An 18,108-nucleotide genomic window follows, 5' to 3' on the forward strand; every position below is an offset into this window, starting at 1 on the left:
CTTTTCTAGTTATTACTGTAACCTTCACTTGTCGTGGGTGTTATAAATTTTTAATTAACATTTGTTAACTTTAAAGGCTTGTGCTTGATTGCAATTAGGTACCTACACCAAATAATCGTGATTGAGCGTGCCGTAAGCTAAGCTGATTCCTTCGTAGTTCCAGGACCGCACCTGCCTGGAAGTTGCCTATTCACTTTTCTTTTGGGAGGTCATTTCTATATTCTAGCAGAGCGTTTAGTTAAATTATTCAACTACTAGAGGATGCCCGCGACTTCGTCCGCGTGGATTTAGATTTTTATAGATCCCGTGGGAACTGTTTGATTTTTCGGGATAAAAAGTTGCCTATTTCAATTACAGGGCACGCAAGATACTTCGGTACCAAATTTCATACAAATCGGTTAAGTGGAGGAGTCTTTAGGAATCCCGCGGGAACTCTTTGATTTTCCGGGATAAAAAGTAGCCTATGTCCGTCCCCGGGATGTAAGCTAACTCTGTATCAAATTTCATTAAAATCGGTTCAGCGGTTGAGCCGTGAAAACGTAGCAGACAGACAGACACACTTTCGCATTTATAATATTAGTATGGATTAGTGAGGTCGTCTAAATTTGTCCATGAAGTTGCCTGAGTGGAGATGAGAAATGTTCTTTTGACCAATCAGGTTATTATTAGATTAATCTGATTCGTCGAAAATACACTCTCCGCTCCACTGCGCTTTACTGTAAACGCACCTTAACCGGTTTGGTCGAAAACAGCCGATGTATCCACTTCAGTGAAAATGCACCCTGACTCGCCTCGGTTTGCCTTGGATGCAATATCTGAAAATATTTTCTTAGTGGAAATCTATAGAGAAAACTTTGGTAGGTACTTAGGTATATGTGAAATTTCAAGTTTCTAGACCAAGCGGTTTGAGCAGTAGGTACCTACTGCTCAAACCGCTGATATTACCGTTGACCGTTGTAAACCGTTGATATTATATCAATCATCAGTTAAATATATAGAACGATGGCAGTCAGTAGGTATTAATTTGATGTTATTATGATTTTCAGATACGATTTCCAACTGTTCAACTACACAATAGACAACTACTACGAAATATTACAAAAGGACGACAGCAACCACGGATGAACGCAGAGCTCAGTTATATGAATGCTTTATTTTATACGCTACAAAAGCGACGAGGTTGATTGATGATGAAAAGATTATCGGAAAGACTGATTGTAAGGGAATATTATAATGGCCACTTTATCCATCTGTTGATATAGTGTAAAGTTTTCATTGTCTACAACTGAAACGTAAAATAATGTTATGTATTGAACACTAAACCGATCTGAATCTGGAACGGAAAAAATTTGTATGTAAGACTAAGTACTGAGCTTTGATGTCTAAAAAAGGGCATTTTTTTTTTTTTTTTTTAATATCCCGGAAAATCAAAGAGTTTCCACGGGATTACCAAAAACTTATCCGCTTAACCGATTTGTATGAAATTTGGTACCGTGGTAGCTTGCGTTGGTGCTTGTGGTAGTTTGCATTCTGCACACTCAATTTTATTTCAATATTTGGATTGCAATCCTGGACCATGCTCCAAATGTTGGGATATATTGAACGTGTAGCATATGCTTTAGTGACCGCTTCTTATCCAAATCCGAGAGAATAAGGTTACGGCCATTTCGGACAGTATTTTCTCAGATTGGGATCGAACCTTTGGACAAAAAGAATACAAAATCCAAATTTTGTCCTTTTGGAAAGACGTCGCGACATTTTTTGCATTCCATTGACTTTTTAGGGCGTGCTACACGTTCAATAGGCGCATGGCACACGCTCAATGTTTATCACAATCCTGGATCGTGATAATTTACTTACTTACTCGTAAATAGAACGTTGAGTTCAGACATTGATGACGTTAGTTATTCCAGTACATTTATGCAGATCACGGATATTTATCCAAATATCGCAATTCAAGTATCGTGTTAAATATTGAAGTGTGGCATAACGCCTTTGATTTTTAAGTAAGTATTTGTGTTAGAGCTAAAAGCTACATTTTGTGATAGGCCAATCTTAGATCGGGTTTTGCTTAAACAAAAAAAACCACTCGATCAAATTTTGTATCTAAGTAGTACCTAATTAATATTATAAAATTATGTTATTTTCATTTGTTCACATGTCTATAAATGTTGTTACAAAAACCATTCGATAATCTAGTTTATCAGTTAACTTAAACAATTTAGAACTTAGTAAAAATATAAGCTTAAATTGTTAATTCCATACGTGTATATATTGAATGCTTCCACATGGAAGTTTTAAAATGTTTTATAACATTATGAAACACAATAGATTCTGTAAGAATTGTTGGACGTACTCGCCCCCAAATCTATATTAAATTCTGTGTATGAATGGAAATAATTTTGAACTATCTTTAAATATTTGTAGGACTGAACTTAAAACATTTTAAAACTTTTGTGTAGAAGATTTTTTTTGGTAACAATTATTGTTGGTTTAGTATAATGATCTATGTACCACAATATACTTACCTACTAGCTAGTTAAATCGATATGGGTATTAGAAAATATTATATTTTACAATATATTCTATTTTAATATGATACAAAAATTTATTAGTGCTTCCGTATACGTAGGTTTACAAAGTTAATGTAATAAAAAAAGTTATTGTGCAATACGCAATACGTAAGTAAATATTTTGTATAAATAGCGAATATATTAAGAAAAAAATGTTACCATACGGTTTTAACGATAATTTAAATTGGAAAACCACAAAAAAATAATTTGACTATAATATTATCATAATATAGAAGTATAATACTCGTTGTACGCAAAAAATAAAAAGAATATATTGCCACTGTTAAATTATAGACCTATTTAAAAATTAAGTTATCTATTGTCTCTACTATAAGTAAAAAGCCTGCAGGTTAAGAAATTTGGTATTTTGAAAAAAGATAAGTTGGTGCAATAAAGTACTAAGCATTATTTTGTCTTGACCAAACAAAATTGTTGGAAGGAAAAACTATTCATAATGGGCATGCTACGGGCTAACATTTGCCACAATATCTGGATCGCGATCATGGATCGTGATGTAGCTAACTACCGCATAACATTATCATTTTGTTGATCACGGACCTTGATTAAAATATCGTGGTAAACATTGAGCGTGTAGCATGACCCTAACTACTACTTTTGCAGGAAACATTCAGTAGAATTCATAATAGGTAAATCATGTTTTTTATCGCTTTAACCAGCTATTATTGCTTAGGTAGGTTTTTTACAACGTCAATGGCAAATATCGAGTAGGTAAATACCTACCTATAAAATTATCGACCGACCTGAATTTAATTTGCATGATAGGTATGAGTTCTTAGAACACTTTACAATGAATGTTCAGTCGGGCCGCACCCCCTGTTAGGATAGGATAGCTTGCATCCTGGGGAAGTACATGGGCTACTTATTATCCCGGAAAATCAAAAATTTCACACGGGATTTTTCGAAACATAAATACACGAAAGACGTCGCGGGCATCAACTTGTTTATTATAAGGATGATCGGATACTACACCGCTTTATCAGAAGTTAGAACGCAACGTTTTTAGCCACGTTAACGTATGTATTTACATTACTAGATTTTTTAATATATATAACTAGGTATCACCCGCGGCTTCTTTCACGTGGATTTAGGTTTTAACTGTTTCGTACAAAGTTATGAATCGTGGTCGCAACACTGATCAACTCTTTAACTATACTAATTTTCCCAAAGGACTAAGGTGAAAAAATATTATAGGTTTAAAAAAATTAAGCTTGAGCTAATTGTGTACCCAATTTAAGTGTATCAAATATTTATATCTTTAATTTTGCCTCATTTTTACCTCCGTTAGTATTTATTACATAAATATTTATAAATTTTGTAAGTAAATAAAATGATTTAATAAATGATCACATGATAATGTAAGTACAAATTTAGTATACAAAGAAAATATTGAAAACTTATACGTAAATAAACGTTATTTTTTATATTTTTCATTTTTATAGTTTGTTTTACCCACGCAAACATATACAAAATAATGATTATATAGATATCTAGCTATTATAGTTTTGTTAGTTTCAGCTACCTTGTTAAAAGGAGAGGTACAAATTACCAATGTATGGCGAACATAGCCTCAATGATATCGGAATGAATTTTACTGTACATATTGTTGGTTACATCCTTACTTTTTTCCATACTATTATATAAAATTATTATTATTATTATTATTATACTTTTAAGAAAATATAATGCATCTGAAATTACGTGTAAATTGACTTCATTATTTTGAATTATTTGCAAGCTTCATTTCTGTAGAGTTTCGACTTCAAAGTTTTGGTTTTTTGGCATTATTTTACTATCATCCTGAAATATACTTTGTATAATAACTGGCTATTGTTCGAGTTATGTAGTAACAAATAATACAATACGCATCTCCAGGAGATCAACTACGGAAATATAATATAATATATATTATATTCCTTAGTTTGAAATCAACTTAAAGTAATTAAAATATATATTTCATTGTATTAATTAAATATATTCTGTCTTGTAACATTAATAAAATATATGAGATTGAATTTATAATGTATACGTAATTTTTCTATTCAAATAACATTAAATGAATTCCGATACTAACATGTAGGCCATATAAACCATTTTGGTAAATCAAATGACCTAGTCGTAGCTTGCTAAGATCACATACCTAATGAGAAATTAAGTTTTTAATTATGAACTTAGTCAAATAATGTGCAAAGATTTCATAGCCTCTCCCGGTAAATTCTAATTATTATAGTTAATTAATGTGTTTTTACCATTATTTTTTGTTAGATAAGCGTTATACCTTTAGGATTATTTATCGCTCTCTTAGACTGCCTTAAAATAGTAGGAGGACATTTACGTATAGTTGATTAAAAAAATAAATGTGTGTTCACCCTTAGTTCTGGGTGGAGGGGGTAGTCCCAAGTAAAATAAATTTAATATTTATAATAATTATATTTAATAAGTTTTGAACAAACCTATCCAGATAGGCACTTTAGATGTTAACAACTAAATAAACTTGTTATTCTAAAAAAATATTCATTTTGTATGATAATGTTTTGTTATTTAAATAAAAATTGGTTTTTAATTTTCAAGTTACTCGTTTCTCATACATTGTATGGAAACTTAGCAAATCGTAAGCACACGTTTCTTGAGGTTAAAGTTTTTAAATTAAATGGAAGAAATTAAATAATATAAGACGTAAACTGTACCTACATAATAGTACCTTACTTAAACAGTACCTACCTATTGTTTATAATAAAAAAGTTATAAATATTCAATTTGTATTTAAAAAAGCATTTATTAATAGCAATATAAAGGTGATCACCGGACTTCGTCTGTGATGGCGTTTGCTGGCGCGCGTGCTGTGCTTGTTTGGAGTGTTTTTTTTGTTAAGAGTGGCTGGTTTTTGTGTTAGTTGGTGTTTTTTGGTGGTGGGACTGACTGGGAAGCGCTCTAAAGGGGCGCTGCGCGTATGTCGGCGGGCGCCGGCGCAGACGGAGTCCATACTTGTATAAACTCAATAACTTGAAAATATCACAAACTTGACATTGGCTAATCAGAGTAAAGCCAGATTTAAAGAAAAAAAAAAAGGTGATCACCGGAGACCCGCAAGAGACGCATTTTAAAAAATACTTACCTACTTAAAATGTATATATTTACTAAACATCTTTATTGTTAACAAAATAACAAAGAGAAGATGTATGTTTGCTTATAGTAGAGCTTGTCTATTTTGAAATGACGCGCCCCACCACCGCAATTTACACATCTAAGTGAACAAAATTATGTAGCAGGGTGCGTCATTTCAAAATAGACAAGCTCTATGAGATTTTACAACTTACAAAGGATAATAGAATTGGACAGTCGAAACAAAATAAATGTCAAACTAAAATGGACCTAAGATTGATTTAAAGTCAAGACTTCAATTCCAAAGATTTTAATTTTTCCGCTTGGAGCGCTGGCTATTTGGAAAAGGCTATTAAGACCCATTTTATTATAATAGGTACCTACTTAATAAAATGTTTCGATCATCGAATTCTAATTCGAATTCATGTTGGTGACATTTAAAACTTATACTAAGGCCTCTTATCACATATTCAGCATCAAGAAAATGCTGCTAATCTTAATGAGAATATTTTCGATTCGATGCGATCGATGGAGCTGAATCTTTCACTCGCATTTTCAGAAATACTAAAAAATGCGTCTCTTATCGCTCTGGTATGCGATCACCTTAAGGTTTAAAGGATTTTTCAACTGTTTTTTGGCTTACCTATTACAGAATTGCTGAAATCTTGGCAAAAAATAATTTTAATTATACTTTAATGTTAAATTAAATAGAGGCCTTAGCAATGCAGCTAAGTTAATATTTATTGTAAGTAAAGAAAATATTAAAACTACTTGTCCGAAACCGATTTTCAAGTGACCGATATTTATTGTGCTTTCTTTTTGTAAAGTAAAATCGGTCGGAATGACGAATTAAAAACGCAAATCGGTCGCATGCTATTTTTGATGTGGAATTACTGTCACATTTCTATTATCTTGCGCCGCTGTTAAAATAAATACTACATTATAGTATAAATAAAACCATAATAATTATTATAAGTAATAATATTATTCTTTAAAGCTTGTAGAATATACTTATTGTATGGTCAACAGCAACAGTAGGTATGTACCCTAAGCATACAACCTAACCATTTTGACGGTTCTAATTAAATATTATTTGATAGACTTCAATGGCGAGGTTGTATGTGAGTACAGTCAGCATAAAATATATTTTATCTATGCTCACAAATTATGTTATTAGTTACCATTATATTGTAATTTGGATTTTAAGATAGTATTATGGGTTTTGATAAAGTGGTGTATGAAACTGCACATAACTAATTATTTAAAACATGAGTGCGAGTTTAAAAACCGAGCCGTAGGTGAGGTATTTAATAGTATCACACGAGTTTTAATGCCCTCATTAATCGTTACGAGGATTTTCAATAAACTTTTATTTAACAGTTTTATAAACTAGGTACATACCTACTATTATTTGCGTTTATAAAACAGTAATAACGCCCAATGAGAAGATCGTAGTTTTAGCACATGAGTAGGTTTTAGTACCACGTCATAGTTGCCGTTATATTGCAAAAGATGGTGTAATACAAAGCCAGGGCACACGTGTGAAAGAATATTATAGTTGTACATTGAAAGAGTCCCTATTTCTTAACGTGAATATCCACAAGAAAAATATTTTGATGCTGACTGTACAATGTAGGTAGGTACACATTGTTTTTGACTGTAATAGTTTTATGGAAAGAATGTTAGACCAAAAAAGAATGGCCTAGATAGTAACTGAAATGGTGCTATAGTCCTTTAGATTTTGATCTCATATCAATTTGAGAGTGTGTGTGTTGCTTATGTGTTGATTCCCAACTATCGAATCGGTTGTGTTAAATGATGTTAATGAAAATTTTATTCTTAGTACTTATAGAAAATAAATATGAGTTTAATTCAGAATGAGATAGTGTTTATTTTTTTTGCTGACCCTATGCTAAGGCTGATATTATACTAGCGTAATTTACATAACTATGCCTAGCTATCACTGTTATCGCCCTCCTCATTATGAGATGAGACTCATGCAGTGGGTTGGCAGTGGATTGATTATGAGAGATAATGAAACAACAAATACAAAATACACTAACCTTTAATTTAATTTTAATTATTGTAATATAATTAACTTATAACTTATACCGTAGTCTTGACTAGATGCACAGGGAACTGTGGTAGGTATTCCCATTTTTCTTGTACTTTGGTTTTGTTTCTGCAACAAATAATGACAATGACTTGAGTATAAATTGTGACATTGCTGATGAGTTGCAATTTGCAAAAGGCCTGTCTCAGATGGACACATTTCACGACAGATATGAAATTTTTAAAAAATGTCGAAGCTTCACCTACACCGGCAGTCGTTAAATGTAGGCTAGGTAGGCTATGAAACGACTAGGTTTTTGTTACGTCATCCCTAGCCTGATATTTGACAGATGTCGATTCAGGATCTAACCAAGAGTTTCCAAAATCTAGTTAACAGTTGTACGGTCATGTAGCACGAGAACCACAAAGTTACGTTAGTAACAGTAGTTTTGTCTCAAAATCGCTGTCCTAGCTAAATCTAAAGGCAGCCCAGTGGGGTGATTAGCTAACTCAGTGTCTAACACTGAATGATAGCCACCAAGCTCATTTGACATTGGTTGGTTCTACATTGTCGCTTCAGTGAATGATATTAAAATAATATTTCTTAGAAAACCTAGGATTAAAAATAAATACCAAATGAGCTCGTGGCTATTTAGTGTAAGACACTGAGTTAGTGAATCAGGAGAGGTAAGCACTGACTGGACGTCGTCACTGCCAACCTGAGATTCAATAGACTCAAAAATCGGATGCTCAAGAGCATGCAAAGTGGGCGGCAAAATGTAAGAAAGTGGAGCCCAGTTTAAATATAAAGTCTTATTCCATTTGTCCATAATAAATAATAATAAATAAATAAATCTTTATTATCTTAGCAGAACATTATTTACAGACTTTGGTGTGAGGCCCATGAGAGTGAGGGAAGAGAGTGCAAAGATGTTTACGCAAACTGCGCTGTCATGGCTGAATATTGGTCAAAAAATTAAGTACTCGTGAGAATTTTGGAATAGATGGAATAATATTTTGATATAGGTATGCATAACTTACAATGAAACATTTTTCTTTCTCTTAGGTATCTCTTGAATGTCAATAGGATCTGTCGTTATGATAACGGGTCTAACGGAGCCAAAGAAATCTGTTATGGGCACTTTACTAGGGTCTCGTTTAAACAGATCTCTGCGAACGCCGACTGTTGATAGACAAGCGCTTTTTGGGCACACTTCGAGCTGCAAGAAAAATTTAAACCTAAGTTACATATCCTTGTAAGTTTGTATGTATGGTTGGATGTTTGTTACTTTTTCACGCAAAAAGTACTGGACGGATTTGGTAGTTTGGAATGGAGATAGATTATACCCTGGATTAAAACATAGGCTAATTTTTATCTCGGAAAATCAATTTCCACGGGATTTTTAAAAACCTATATCCACGGGAACGCGGGCATCAGCTAGTGTCTTAATATTTCGAAACTTCACCTTGAACTACACTGTTATCATTAGCTGCATCTACGACACACATTGCACTTGTGTGTGGGCATTTTTTGCATTAGTGGCATTGCGTTTTTTTTAAACAAAAAAAACATACTTACTGTTAGTTTTCATAAATTGTAATAGCATTTCAAGTTGATTCTTTGAAAGGAACTTATAAAGGATAAAAAAATATTACTCACAAATTCTGCCATGGTCTTCTTACTGTTGGGATGAACATTTTCCAGAAACTCCAGTACATAATATGTGTATCTATCAATAATATACACTCCTATCGCAGAATCGACATGGTGCTGAAAAATAGTATAATTTCTTATATAATACATTCAGTAAGGTTAAGTTAATGTGCCTGATATGAAACCTCAGGGCCAATCAATGGGCCTTGCTCGGAGTTATCATCATCAACAACCGATAGACATCCACTACTGGACATAGGTCCATGCAGTGACTTCCACACGCCAGTCTTGCGCCGCCTGAATCCAGCGGCTCCCTGCAAATCGCCTGGTGTCGTCTGACCACCTTGTGGGGGGGGGGGGGGGGGGGGGGTCTTCCAACGCTGCACTGTCTGGTGTGAGGTCGCAATTCCAGCACCTAATATCTATTGATTGCTTAGACTATCACTATGTAATCAAATCTGAAATAAGGAGATCCTTGATCCAATAAAGCTCAATAACTCTTGATGGTAAAATGGTAATGGGGGAGAGGGCAGGGCACATGATATACTTGAATGGTGATTTTACACAAGAGAATGTTTCGTAGCAATTCTGGCAAGAGCCCCATATCCAACAGTAGACTGTCCAACAGATCTGTTAAACCCATGAAGTTAAAATATGGTACCTTAGTTGTAGTATTGTACCTTTTTGTTTTTTTTTAAATTTTGAATTTAAAGGTAATTTTACATAACAACTATAAAATTTGCTGGGTGATATAAATAAGGTGATCACTTACCGAAAGTGAGTCTTCACCAACTAAACTACTGGCTGTCGCTAGGATGTTTGGTGAATAGAACTTCTCATACATTGAAGAGGCCTGGCATGTGTCAATTATGAAGAAAATCTCATTATATCTGAGGACAAATAAATAGAACAATAAAATTAATAAATAATAATTCTTACTATTATTAACTATCACTCTATGGTCAATACATATTTTCCAATCATAATACTTAAAAAGATTAATTTAAAAGCAAGTAATGGTTGTGTACAGTAACATATTTTAAACATGTTAATTGTTTCGATATTTCAACTTAGTTACATGGATCAGGGATCCATGGGACTAACGGGACAGGAGGCGAGTCCCCTCGTTGTGGAAAATAATATTATGTAGAGTAAATAAAGGTCTCCCAAAGAAGTTTTGAAATATTTGCAGCAAAACCTTTGAAAACTATGTTTGAATAATACATTTAAATTGTTTTCATAAGCAAACAAAATATATTCTTGGAATATGTAATATATCAGTGTTATAAAATAATAAAATGTACTTTTATTTTTGAAATTATTTTAAAATTAAAGCATGGGTGATGGGTATACTAATAAGGAACAAAAGATAATATTTCTTGTTAGTTATTGGCACCCTACTATCATAATGATAAGATAAAGAGATACACTTATGAGTAGATATTCCTAAGTTTGTAGTAAAATTATTTTAATTATTATGTATAGGATAGACTGAGGTCAGCTGTTAATCTCATAAAATAGATAGGTAATACCTTCTTTTCTGCCACATTTGCTCAAGAGCGTCAGCAAGCTCCTGGCTTGTTATTTCCTCAGAGTCTTGAAACTTGAGGAACCCATCTCCACCATGTCCTGTGAGGTATATGAGTATATTGCTGCCTTCATCAGTGAGGAGACGCTTGGACCTTGGTGTGTCTGGTGGCACTCTTCCAGTTAGGAGTCGGACAAAATTTTCCACTGAAACCTGAATTAACATAAAATTAAGTAAATTCATTATTTCTGCTTGTATCTAATATAGTGCCCTAATATAATCAATGGTAGATACCTAAAAAAAATTTTTTTTAAAGAGCCACTTTTTGAAGCACTCCTTGTCAAAAGGTGTGTAAGCCCCATGCCAGTATGCACATGTACATGCTTGCAAGTCACCCTTACAGGCATACCTGGTTTTCACTTCTTCTGGAGTTTGATTTCTTTGCTTTTTAACTGTTGTTAACCAGGTGTCACATAGAAATTACATTACTTAAAGAAGCAGTTTCTCTGTAACTTACATACTCTGTTTGCTCAAAGTGAACTAGAACCAAAACATGGATCAAGGGTAAAAATTAATGGATAATAATAATGAATCTATCATTACCTCATAGCCTCTATAGTCCACTTCAACATCATCACCATAAACATTAATTTGTTCCATCGCATTATTAAAAATCGTTGCCGGCCGCGGATTCCTAGGATTACAGGCCATATCGTCAGATATCATCAGTATTATCTGGCTATCAGGAATTCCTAACCGCTTCACACTTCGGTATATTGATAACACATTGGCTACATGGCGATAGTTGAACCAAAACCTAGATGTATCCACCAAAACTGCCCAGTTATTTGTGTGGTTTGACTTTTGAAACTGTTCTGGAATCTAAAATTAACATTGAGTTAAATTAAAGTCCAATTTTTACTATTTTTAGGAAATATTTAAATGAATATTGTACCTCTACAGCCACAGTTAGATAAAAGGAAAACACAAATGTAAACATAGATAAAACTTTCCTCAAAGACCGTGCCATTTTAAGAAAATGGATCTAAGTTTTATTTGAATACAATCAATATAGTTTAATCGAATTTTAAAAACATTATAAACAAATAATCAATTCACTAATCAATACAATTCACCATTCAAAAGTTGACACTTGACAGTGACAGTGATTTTCCGACACTTGACAGTGACAATTTTTTTTTACAGACATAATAGGCACAGACTACGAATCAGGCATACTGGGTTCTAGCCTTATAAGCCTGGAAGTAGACTTCGTCTGTGTTGGTGTTAGCTGGCGGGCGTGCTCTGCCTTTCGCAGAGCTCTTCTCGGAGTGTTTTTTTGTTAAAACCGAATGGAAAGCGCTCTAAGGGGTTAGGGGGTGCCGTGCGTATGTCGGCGAGCGCCGGCACAAACGGGGTCCACACTTGTATAGTTTAACTAACTTGTTACAAATAACTACAAACTTGACATTGGCTAATCTTTGTAAGATTTTTGTTTTGCAGGGTCTGGGGGATGTAGATAGAACAAAGTTAGAAGGGTTATAAAGTATAAATAAAGTGTGCAGTGAGGGCAGCGAGCCACGTGCACGTGTTTGATTAGGGATGTCATGAAGTCGAAATAATTATTTGAACTCTAGACTGGCAACAATTATCCGAAATCTACTACTTCTTAATCTGTGTAAAGCCAGAAGAAAAAAAAGCAAGTGTCAAGTGTCAAGACTGTCAAAACTCAAATGTCAAAGTCAAACTGTTTGTTTCGGAAATGGTCGTCAAGTGAACAGCGTAAACATAATTTTTTGTTAAATTAATTACCAATAAATTGTAGCCATGAGCAGCCGCAATCCTAACACCTTGATGAGTGTTCCAGACGAGCAGTTCGATTATCTATTTAAAATAGTGCTCATTGGGGACTGTGGGACTGGAAAAACATGTATTGTGCAACGTTTGAAATCCGGTAACTTTATAGAAAGACACGGCAATACAATAGGCGTAGACTTTTCAATGAAAACATTAATAGTAGACGGGAAGAAGGTCAAGGTACGTAGCAATACTCTCTGGATTTGTCTAAAATCTGTCTAAAAATATATTAAGTAATTGTGACAAAATCAGCTTCAGATATGGGACACAGCAGGGCAGGAAAGGTTCAGGACAATAACACAAAGTTACTATCGGTCAGCGAACGGAGTAATTATAGGTATGTTTAGTTGTATAATTAGCCATTTTACATAATTTGCACCTACCAGGAAACTATTGACTAACTAGTGAAATTATGAGTGTTAAGTATATTGCTTTTACAAGTTTTTGTTTCCTACTTTTGTATTACAACTCTCTATATAGTACAGTAGTGTGTGCTGTGGTGCTTTGGGCTGCAATTCCTAGGTTCGATTCCCTGTTAGAAAACTTTTGGAAATTATAATAAAATAACTGTTCAATTTACTAATGTTCTAGACTTCTAGACTTTGGCTGTGAAATAAGTACCACCATCAAATATTAAGTATTCTGGTATGATTTGTCATGGAATAAAAAAAAGCTTGACACTAAGCGATGTAAAATGTTTATTAAATGATGACTCAACCTTAACAAAACCAAAACATACCCGATACCCGTTATCTGTCTTACATTATCAATATGTACTAATAAACCATGTTACGCTAACATGACACATTTCAGTACATAATAACAACAAATGATACTGTTTTATATTAGTTCATGAATTAATTTGCAAAACAATAGTTATACATACATTTTATATTGCTGGGTATCTCTAATACATGTGCGATGTTATCTGAAGTACTATACAAACTCGACTTAAAGGTATTTGACATGTAAGGTTTCCTATTTACTTACATAACAAGTATGTTTTCTACTTTACGGCAAACTAGCTAAATCTGTGACTTTGCATGGGTGCTCTTAAATGTGTCTACATATGACCTTAAAATTCTCTATCTCTATGGCTCGCTGTACACTTGGACCTATTCTTGCGACAAAGGATTCACGCTTGGTTTGTAAGCAAACATAGTGAATAGGCAACTTCTCGGCAAGCACACTCCATCTTAGGCTGAATCATCACTTGCTAGTAGCTTTGATTGCAGCCAAGCGCTAGTCTGTAAATTTTAAAAAGAAACATCGCGAGCAAGGATGTCTGCAAATTCCTGCCTGGATATAGGTTTTTGAAAATTTAAAAAGTATCCTTTGCCCATCCTTGGAGGCAAGCTATCTCTGTACCAAGTTTAAACAAAATCAGTTGAGCAGATATGCAGGGAAAAACCAATAGGCACACTTTAAGATTTATAGTATTAGTATATATGTGTTTAGTATAGAGTTATTTCGCTATATTTGACTGCTCTTTCTTTTCAGTGTATGACATAACGAAGAGATCCACATTTCTCTCCCTTCAAAAGTGGATAGAAGAAGTGAGACGTTACACTTCATCCAATGTCATTGTGTCATTAATAGGGAACAAGTGTGACCTCACGGATCAACGGGAGGTGGAACAGGATGAACCAAAGTCATTTTGTCGTTATGTTCCTGAGATCATGTTCGTGATGGAGACGTCTGCTAAGGATAACACTAATGTTGAAGATACATTCCGGAGTTTGGCAACAGAGTTAAAGGTAACTATAGTAAATAAATCAAAAAATTTGCAATCAATTACGGCCCTATACTTTTTTAACCCCCTACCCAAAAGAGGACCCGCAAAAACTACTGGACGGATTTGGCTGAAATTTGATAGATAGATTATACCCTGGATTAACACATATTCTACTTTTTACCCCGGAAAATCAAAGAGAGGATTTTGAAAAACGTAAATCCACGCGGATGAAGTCGCGGGCATCAGCTAGTTATTTATATAAATACACTTATTTTCAGAGACAGCATGACAGCAGTGAAGGCCCACCAGCAGAATCAGACTCTGTGGTGCTCGGAGACAGCCACTCTGTAAGTAGGTGTCAGCCATGTAGGTCCTCTTAGGCAAATCATAGTATACTAGGACAATCTGCCATTTCTTTTATTCTTACTTTTAATGGCCTGGATGATAACCAAATATTTTTTATGTCACAATTGCAATGGCTATGAACACTTTGTAAATATAAATATTGTAATGAATTTAATCGTAATATTATTGGGAATACTGTGTAGTTAAATGAATTTAGGCTCAATAGCTCAACGGTTGAGGAGCGATCTGAATTACGACAGGTCGGCGGTTCAAACCCCACCCGTTGCACTATTGTCGTACCCACTCCTGGCACAAGCTTTACGCTTAATTTGAGGGGAAAGGGGAGTATTAGTCTTAAAGTCTTAGACTAATATTCTTAAAAAAAAATAAGACAAGTTACAAGGTGTTTTAAAGTTGGAAAAGATTGCACCTACTCAGTAGGTTTGGTTTGCGGTTGCGAATTCTGTAACTTAGCCTGAGATCTATAGAGGGCACTTTTACTTTGCTCAGACTTAAGACACTGTTATAACGAGACAGCGTTATACCGCTGGCATAAATCTGTCTCGTTTTATCTGTAAGTCAAAATTGCAATAACCTATATGTTTACTATAGAACTGCGTCAATCAGCGACGGGCCGCAGTGTATTGAATAGAATTGTTTATCATATCGATTTCAGTCAACGCGTTTTCGTTCGATTCGGCGCGCCTCTGGTCGACCTCAGGCTTAACAGTTCTGCGGCAATGTGCCTTCACCTTAGCAATGTTGTATCGTTGTAGCTATGCAGTATGACTAATAATATGTAGAAACAGTCACAAATCACCAGTAAAGTGATAGGTTTTACTAAATTTTCGTACCAACCAAGGTGCTAGGAAAATATTCTAATGTGAATCTCTACTTATGCATATTTATTTTTCGATGCTTCTTTGAATTATTTATAAGAAAATATGTAAGATTTTACTATTAAACAAACAAACATACTTGAAGTAGTTATTCACACATTTAAAATGAAAAAGTCATTGTTTTTTTTTTCAGTTTAAATATGCTATAAAGAATTTAATAAGCAATGTTCTAAATAAATTATAAAACTCGAGCAATTAACACTACCTCTATATTATTGTAAAACCATGCATATACATCAGTCATTAATCTGTTTGTATGTAAACAAAAGTTTAACTAAACTGTAAGGCGTAAGGCACACCGGCGGAGTTTAGTGGCGGCAAGGCGCGGTTCATCATCATCATCAACAACAACCTGTGGACGTCCTGTTGGACATAGACCTTCCTTAAAGAGCGCCACCACACCTGGTGCTCAGCCTTCCTCATCCAGCCACGTGTTTTAATTCCTCCTAGCTGATCGCAGTCGCGAACGAAGGTTATTCAAGAATAAGCTTCATTATCATCACCATCATCATCGTCAGACGGCAGACGTCCACTGCTGTATATAGTCTTGGCGGGACTTTTACACGCCTAAGAGAGTCTGCCAAGGGCCAACGTACGCCTAGTTCTTTAAAAAGTTTAGTGAAACTTTTGTAAGTTTAGTTTATAAATCTTAGTTTAATCAGTCACAATTCCGGTTCGTTTATTTTGTGATGGCTTTAAATATTGATTTAATTATTGTAAAGAAAAAAATCTCATTACTTTTAAGTGTATCTTAATTTGTAAGGTTGTCAGTCAGTTTCGATAGTGTAAATACCTACCTAATTATAGAATAAAACATATTTTGTACTCATCAGTGTTGCAGAAAAATCGACTGTTAATTAATCGATAAAAGTTCACCCCAATCACTCATAAAATCGATTATTCCATCGATAGAATATTGTATCGATACCGTCGGCCCTCTTGTTTTTAAATATTATGTACTTTGGTAGTATTGGTTCTACATTATTATCGATAGCACAATCGGTTTTACGAGTGGTTTGGTGTCTTTTCAATCAACATAATCGATTTTCCGGCAACGTTAATTTGTACCACCTATTCGAGACTGAAATACACGCCATAATAATGTATGTTACTAAATTTGTAAAAATATACAAACCTTTTTTTCATAATATTTCATTGAAATTATTGGTTGTTCGGTTATACAGAGTGTCCCTGTATACAATCGAATAAGCACCATAATGTGATGTAAATATTGTTCACGTCTTCACTTTTTGCCAGTGTATATACGAATAATATTGTTTAGTTTTTTAGTTGTAATTACAGAATTTCTGTTTCACATATTTTATGAAATCAACATAATAAAGAAAAATCACCTCGAGCCGAGAGGAATGTTTGAGAAATAATGAGAAATGTACCAAAGTATTGTACTGTATTCTAACTGCGTCATTAATTTTCTGTACTTACGTGGGGTTTTTTAATTTTGGTACATTATGCATTCAGTCACGTTGAAACATTTTAGAAAAGACATGTTGCTGCATTGCCATTGTGGCAAATATGCCTTGAGCGTTTGAATCTCGGATTTTGTATGAAAAATTTGCTTCGTGGGAGTCTGTTTGGCTTTAATGCACGACCTGTCACTATCAGCCATGGAATCATGGAATTAAGAGCCAAAACACAAAATTGCGACGCGACGTCGCATCGTCAATATCTGCAAGCTCGAATGACGCTACGCAAAAAGTTACGAATTGATTTGCATCGCGCGGTCTTCCGACGTTAAGTTACTTATAATAATAGACGTACAATAAACACGCTTTTTGCAATCCATGATACTGAACGAACCCTCAACAAAAAAAAAAAATACGTCCAGTATCTACTGTTCACAGTCCCTGAATGGTTTAACCTCTCGTCTGTGTTGGCATGGATCCTTGCGGGCGGCTTGTCTGTGTTGTCATGGATCCATGCCATCCATGTCTATACTACCTTGCCTTCTCTTATTGGATTTTAAGCTTTATTGGTCTTGAAATAGAGTTTAAAGTCTAATATTATAATATAGACAGATAAATAACGAACAATAAACAGTCATTCATTTCGTTCAAAGTACCAAGCGTTGCTTGGTATGTCAATTTGAATTTCACTTCCCGCGCGCAGGTGACGTCATTTCACACAGACAACGGAGATTTATTTTTAATACCTATAACAGACGAGAGGTTAATTGGTTATCCTAAACCAAGGGAGCAAGACGCTTTGCGACGCGAAATCGCAATTTTTTGCGTTATACATTCGCGTCACGACGCGACATGCAACGCAGTTTTGTGTTTCGGTGCTAACCTAAAATTTATTTACTTATGTTTATAATAATTAAATAT

At 34.3% G+C, this 18,108-nt stretch overlaps 3 protein-coding genes and 1 long non-coding RNA gene across 8 annotated transcripts in view; 3 read left to right on the plus strand and 1 right to left on the minus strand.

Moving 5' to 3' along the window:
• Positions 1–1,391, plus strand: part of LOC123875478 (carbohydrate sulfotransferase 11) — a 50,116-nt gene extending 48,725 nt beyond the window's left edge. For all 4 annotated transcript variants that reach the window (XM_045921324.1, XM_045921323.1, XM_045921325.1 and 1 more), the window contains one exon: positions 1,047–1,391. In XM_045921324.1, the coding sequence (XP_045777280.1) occupies positions 1,047–1,125 (79 nt within the window). In that variant the 3' untranslated portion in view covers positions 1,126–1,391. The remainder of the gene's footprint in view (positions 1–1,046) is intronic.
• A 3,888-nt stretch (positions 1,392–5,279) lies between these two features.
• On the plus strand, positions 5,280–7,571 carry LOC123875487. The gene is made up of 2 exons (XR_006798146.1): positions 5,280–5,386; positions 5,661–7,571. It is a non-coding gene; the product is annotated as an uncharacterized LOC123875487 (long non-coding RNA).
• Positions 7,572–7,740: 169 nt separating this feature from the next.
• LOC123875479 (putative GPI-anchor transamidase) lies at positions 7,741–13,716 on the minus strand. Of its 2 annotated transcripts, none has more exons than XM_045921328.1 (7): positions 13,671–13,716; positions 11,531–11,809; positions 10,932–11,140; positions 10,172–10,289; positions 9,406–9,516; positions 8,787–8,965; positions 7,741–7,875 (listed from the first exon to the last, which is right to left on the minus strand). In XM_045921328.1, exons 2-7 carry the CDS (start codon positions 11,651–11,653, stop codon positions 7,800–7,802), a joined length of 816 nt encoding a protein of 271 aa, XP_045777284.1. In that variant the 5' UTR covers positions 11,654–11,809; positions 13,671–13,716; the 3' UTR covers positions 7,741–7,799. The 2 variants fall into 2 exon arrangements, with proteins under 2 accessions (XP_045777284.1, XP_045777283.1); XM_045921327.1 differs by lacking the exon at positions 13,671–13,716 and adding an exon at positions 11,883–12,085.
• On the plus strand, positions 12,677–16,484 carry LOC123875481 (ras-related protein Rab-43). The gene is made up of 4 exons (XM_045921330.1): positions 12,677–12,964; positions 13,037–13,121; positions 14,285–14,541; positions 14,798–16,484. Exons 1-4 carry the CDS (start codon positions 12,755–12,757, stop codon positions 14,897–14,899), a joined length of 654 nt encoding a protein of 217 aa, XP_045777286.1. The 5' UTR covers positions 12,677–12,754; the 3' UTR covers positions 14,900–16,484.
• Positions 16,485–18,108: the final 1,624 nt, after the last annotated feature.

Source organism: Maniola jurtina, chromosome 20 (genome assembly GCF_905333055.1).
Source record: "Maniola jurtina chromosome 20, ilManJurt1.1, whole genome shotgun sequence".
NCBI classification, from domain to species: domain Eukaryota; kingdom Metazoa; phylum Arthropoda; class Insecta; order Lepidoptera; family Nymphalidae; genus Maniola; species Maniola jurtina.

Coding starts and splice junctions, on each gene's coding strand:
- LOC123875479 (XM_045921327.1), bottom strand. CDS start 11,957: ATGGCACGGTCTTTGAGGAAAGTTTTATCTATGTTTACATTTGTGTTT. Junction 11,810..11,882: donor ATCTAACTGTGGCTGTAGAG/GTACAATATTCA, acceptor TGTTAATTTTAG/ATTCCAGAACAGTTTCAAAA. Junction 9,517..10,171: donor TTGGTGAAGACTCACTTTCG/GTAAGTGATCAC, acceptor ACTATTTTTCAG/CACCATGTCGATTCTGCGAT.
- LOC123875481 (XM_045921330.1), top strand. CDS start 12,755: ATGAGCAGCCGCAATCCTAACACCTTGATGAGTGTTCCAGACGAGCAG. Junction 13,122..14,284: donor AGCGAACGGAGTAATTATAG/GTATGTTTAGTT, acceptor CTTTCTTTTCAG/TGTATGACATAACGAAGAGA. Junction 14,542..14,797: donor GTTTGGCAACAGAGTTAAAG/GTAACTATAGTA, acceptor ACTTATTTTCAG/AGACAGCATGACAGCAGTGA.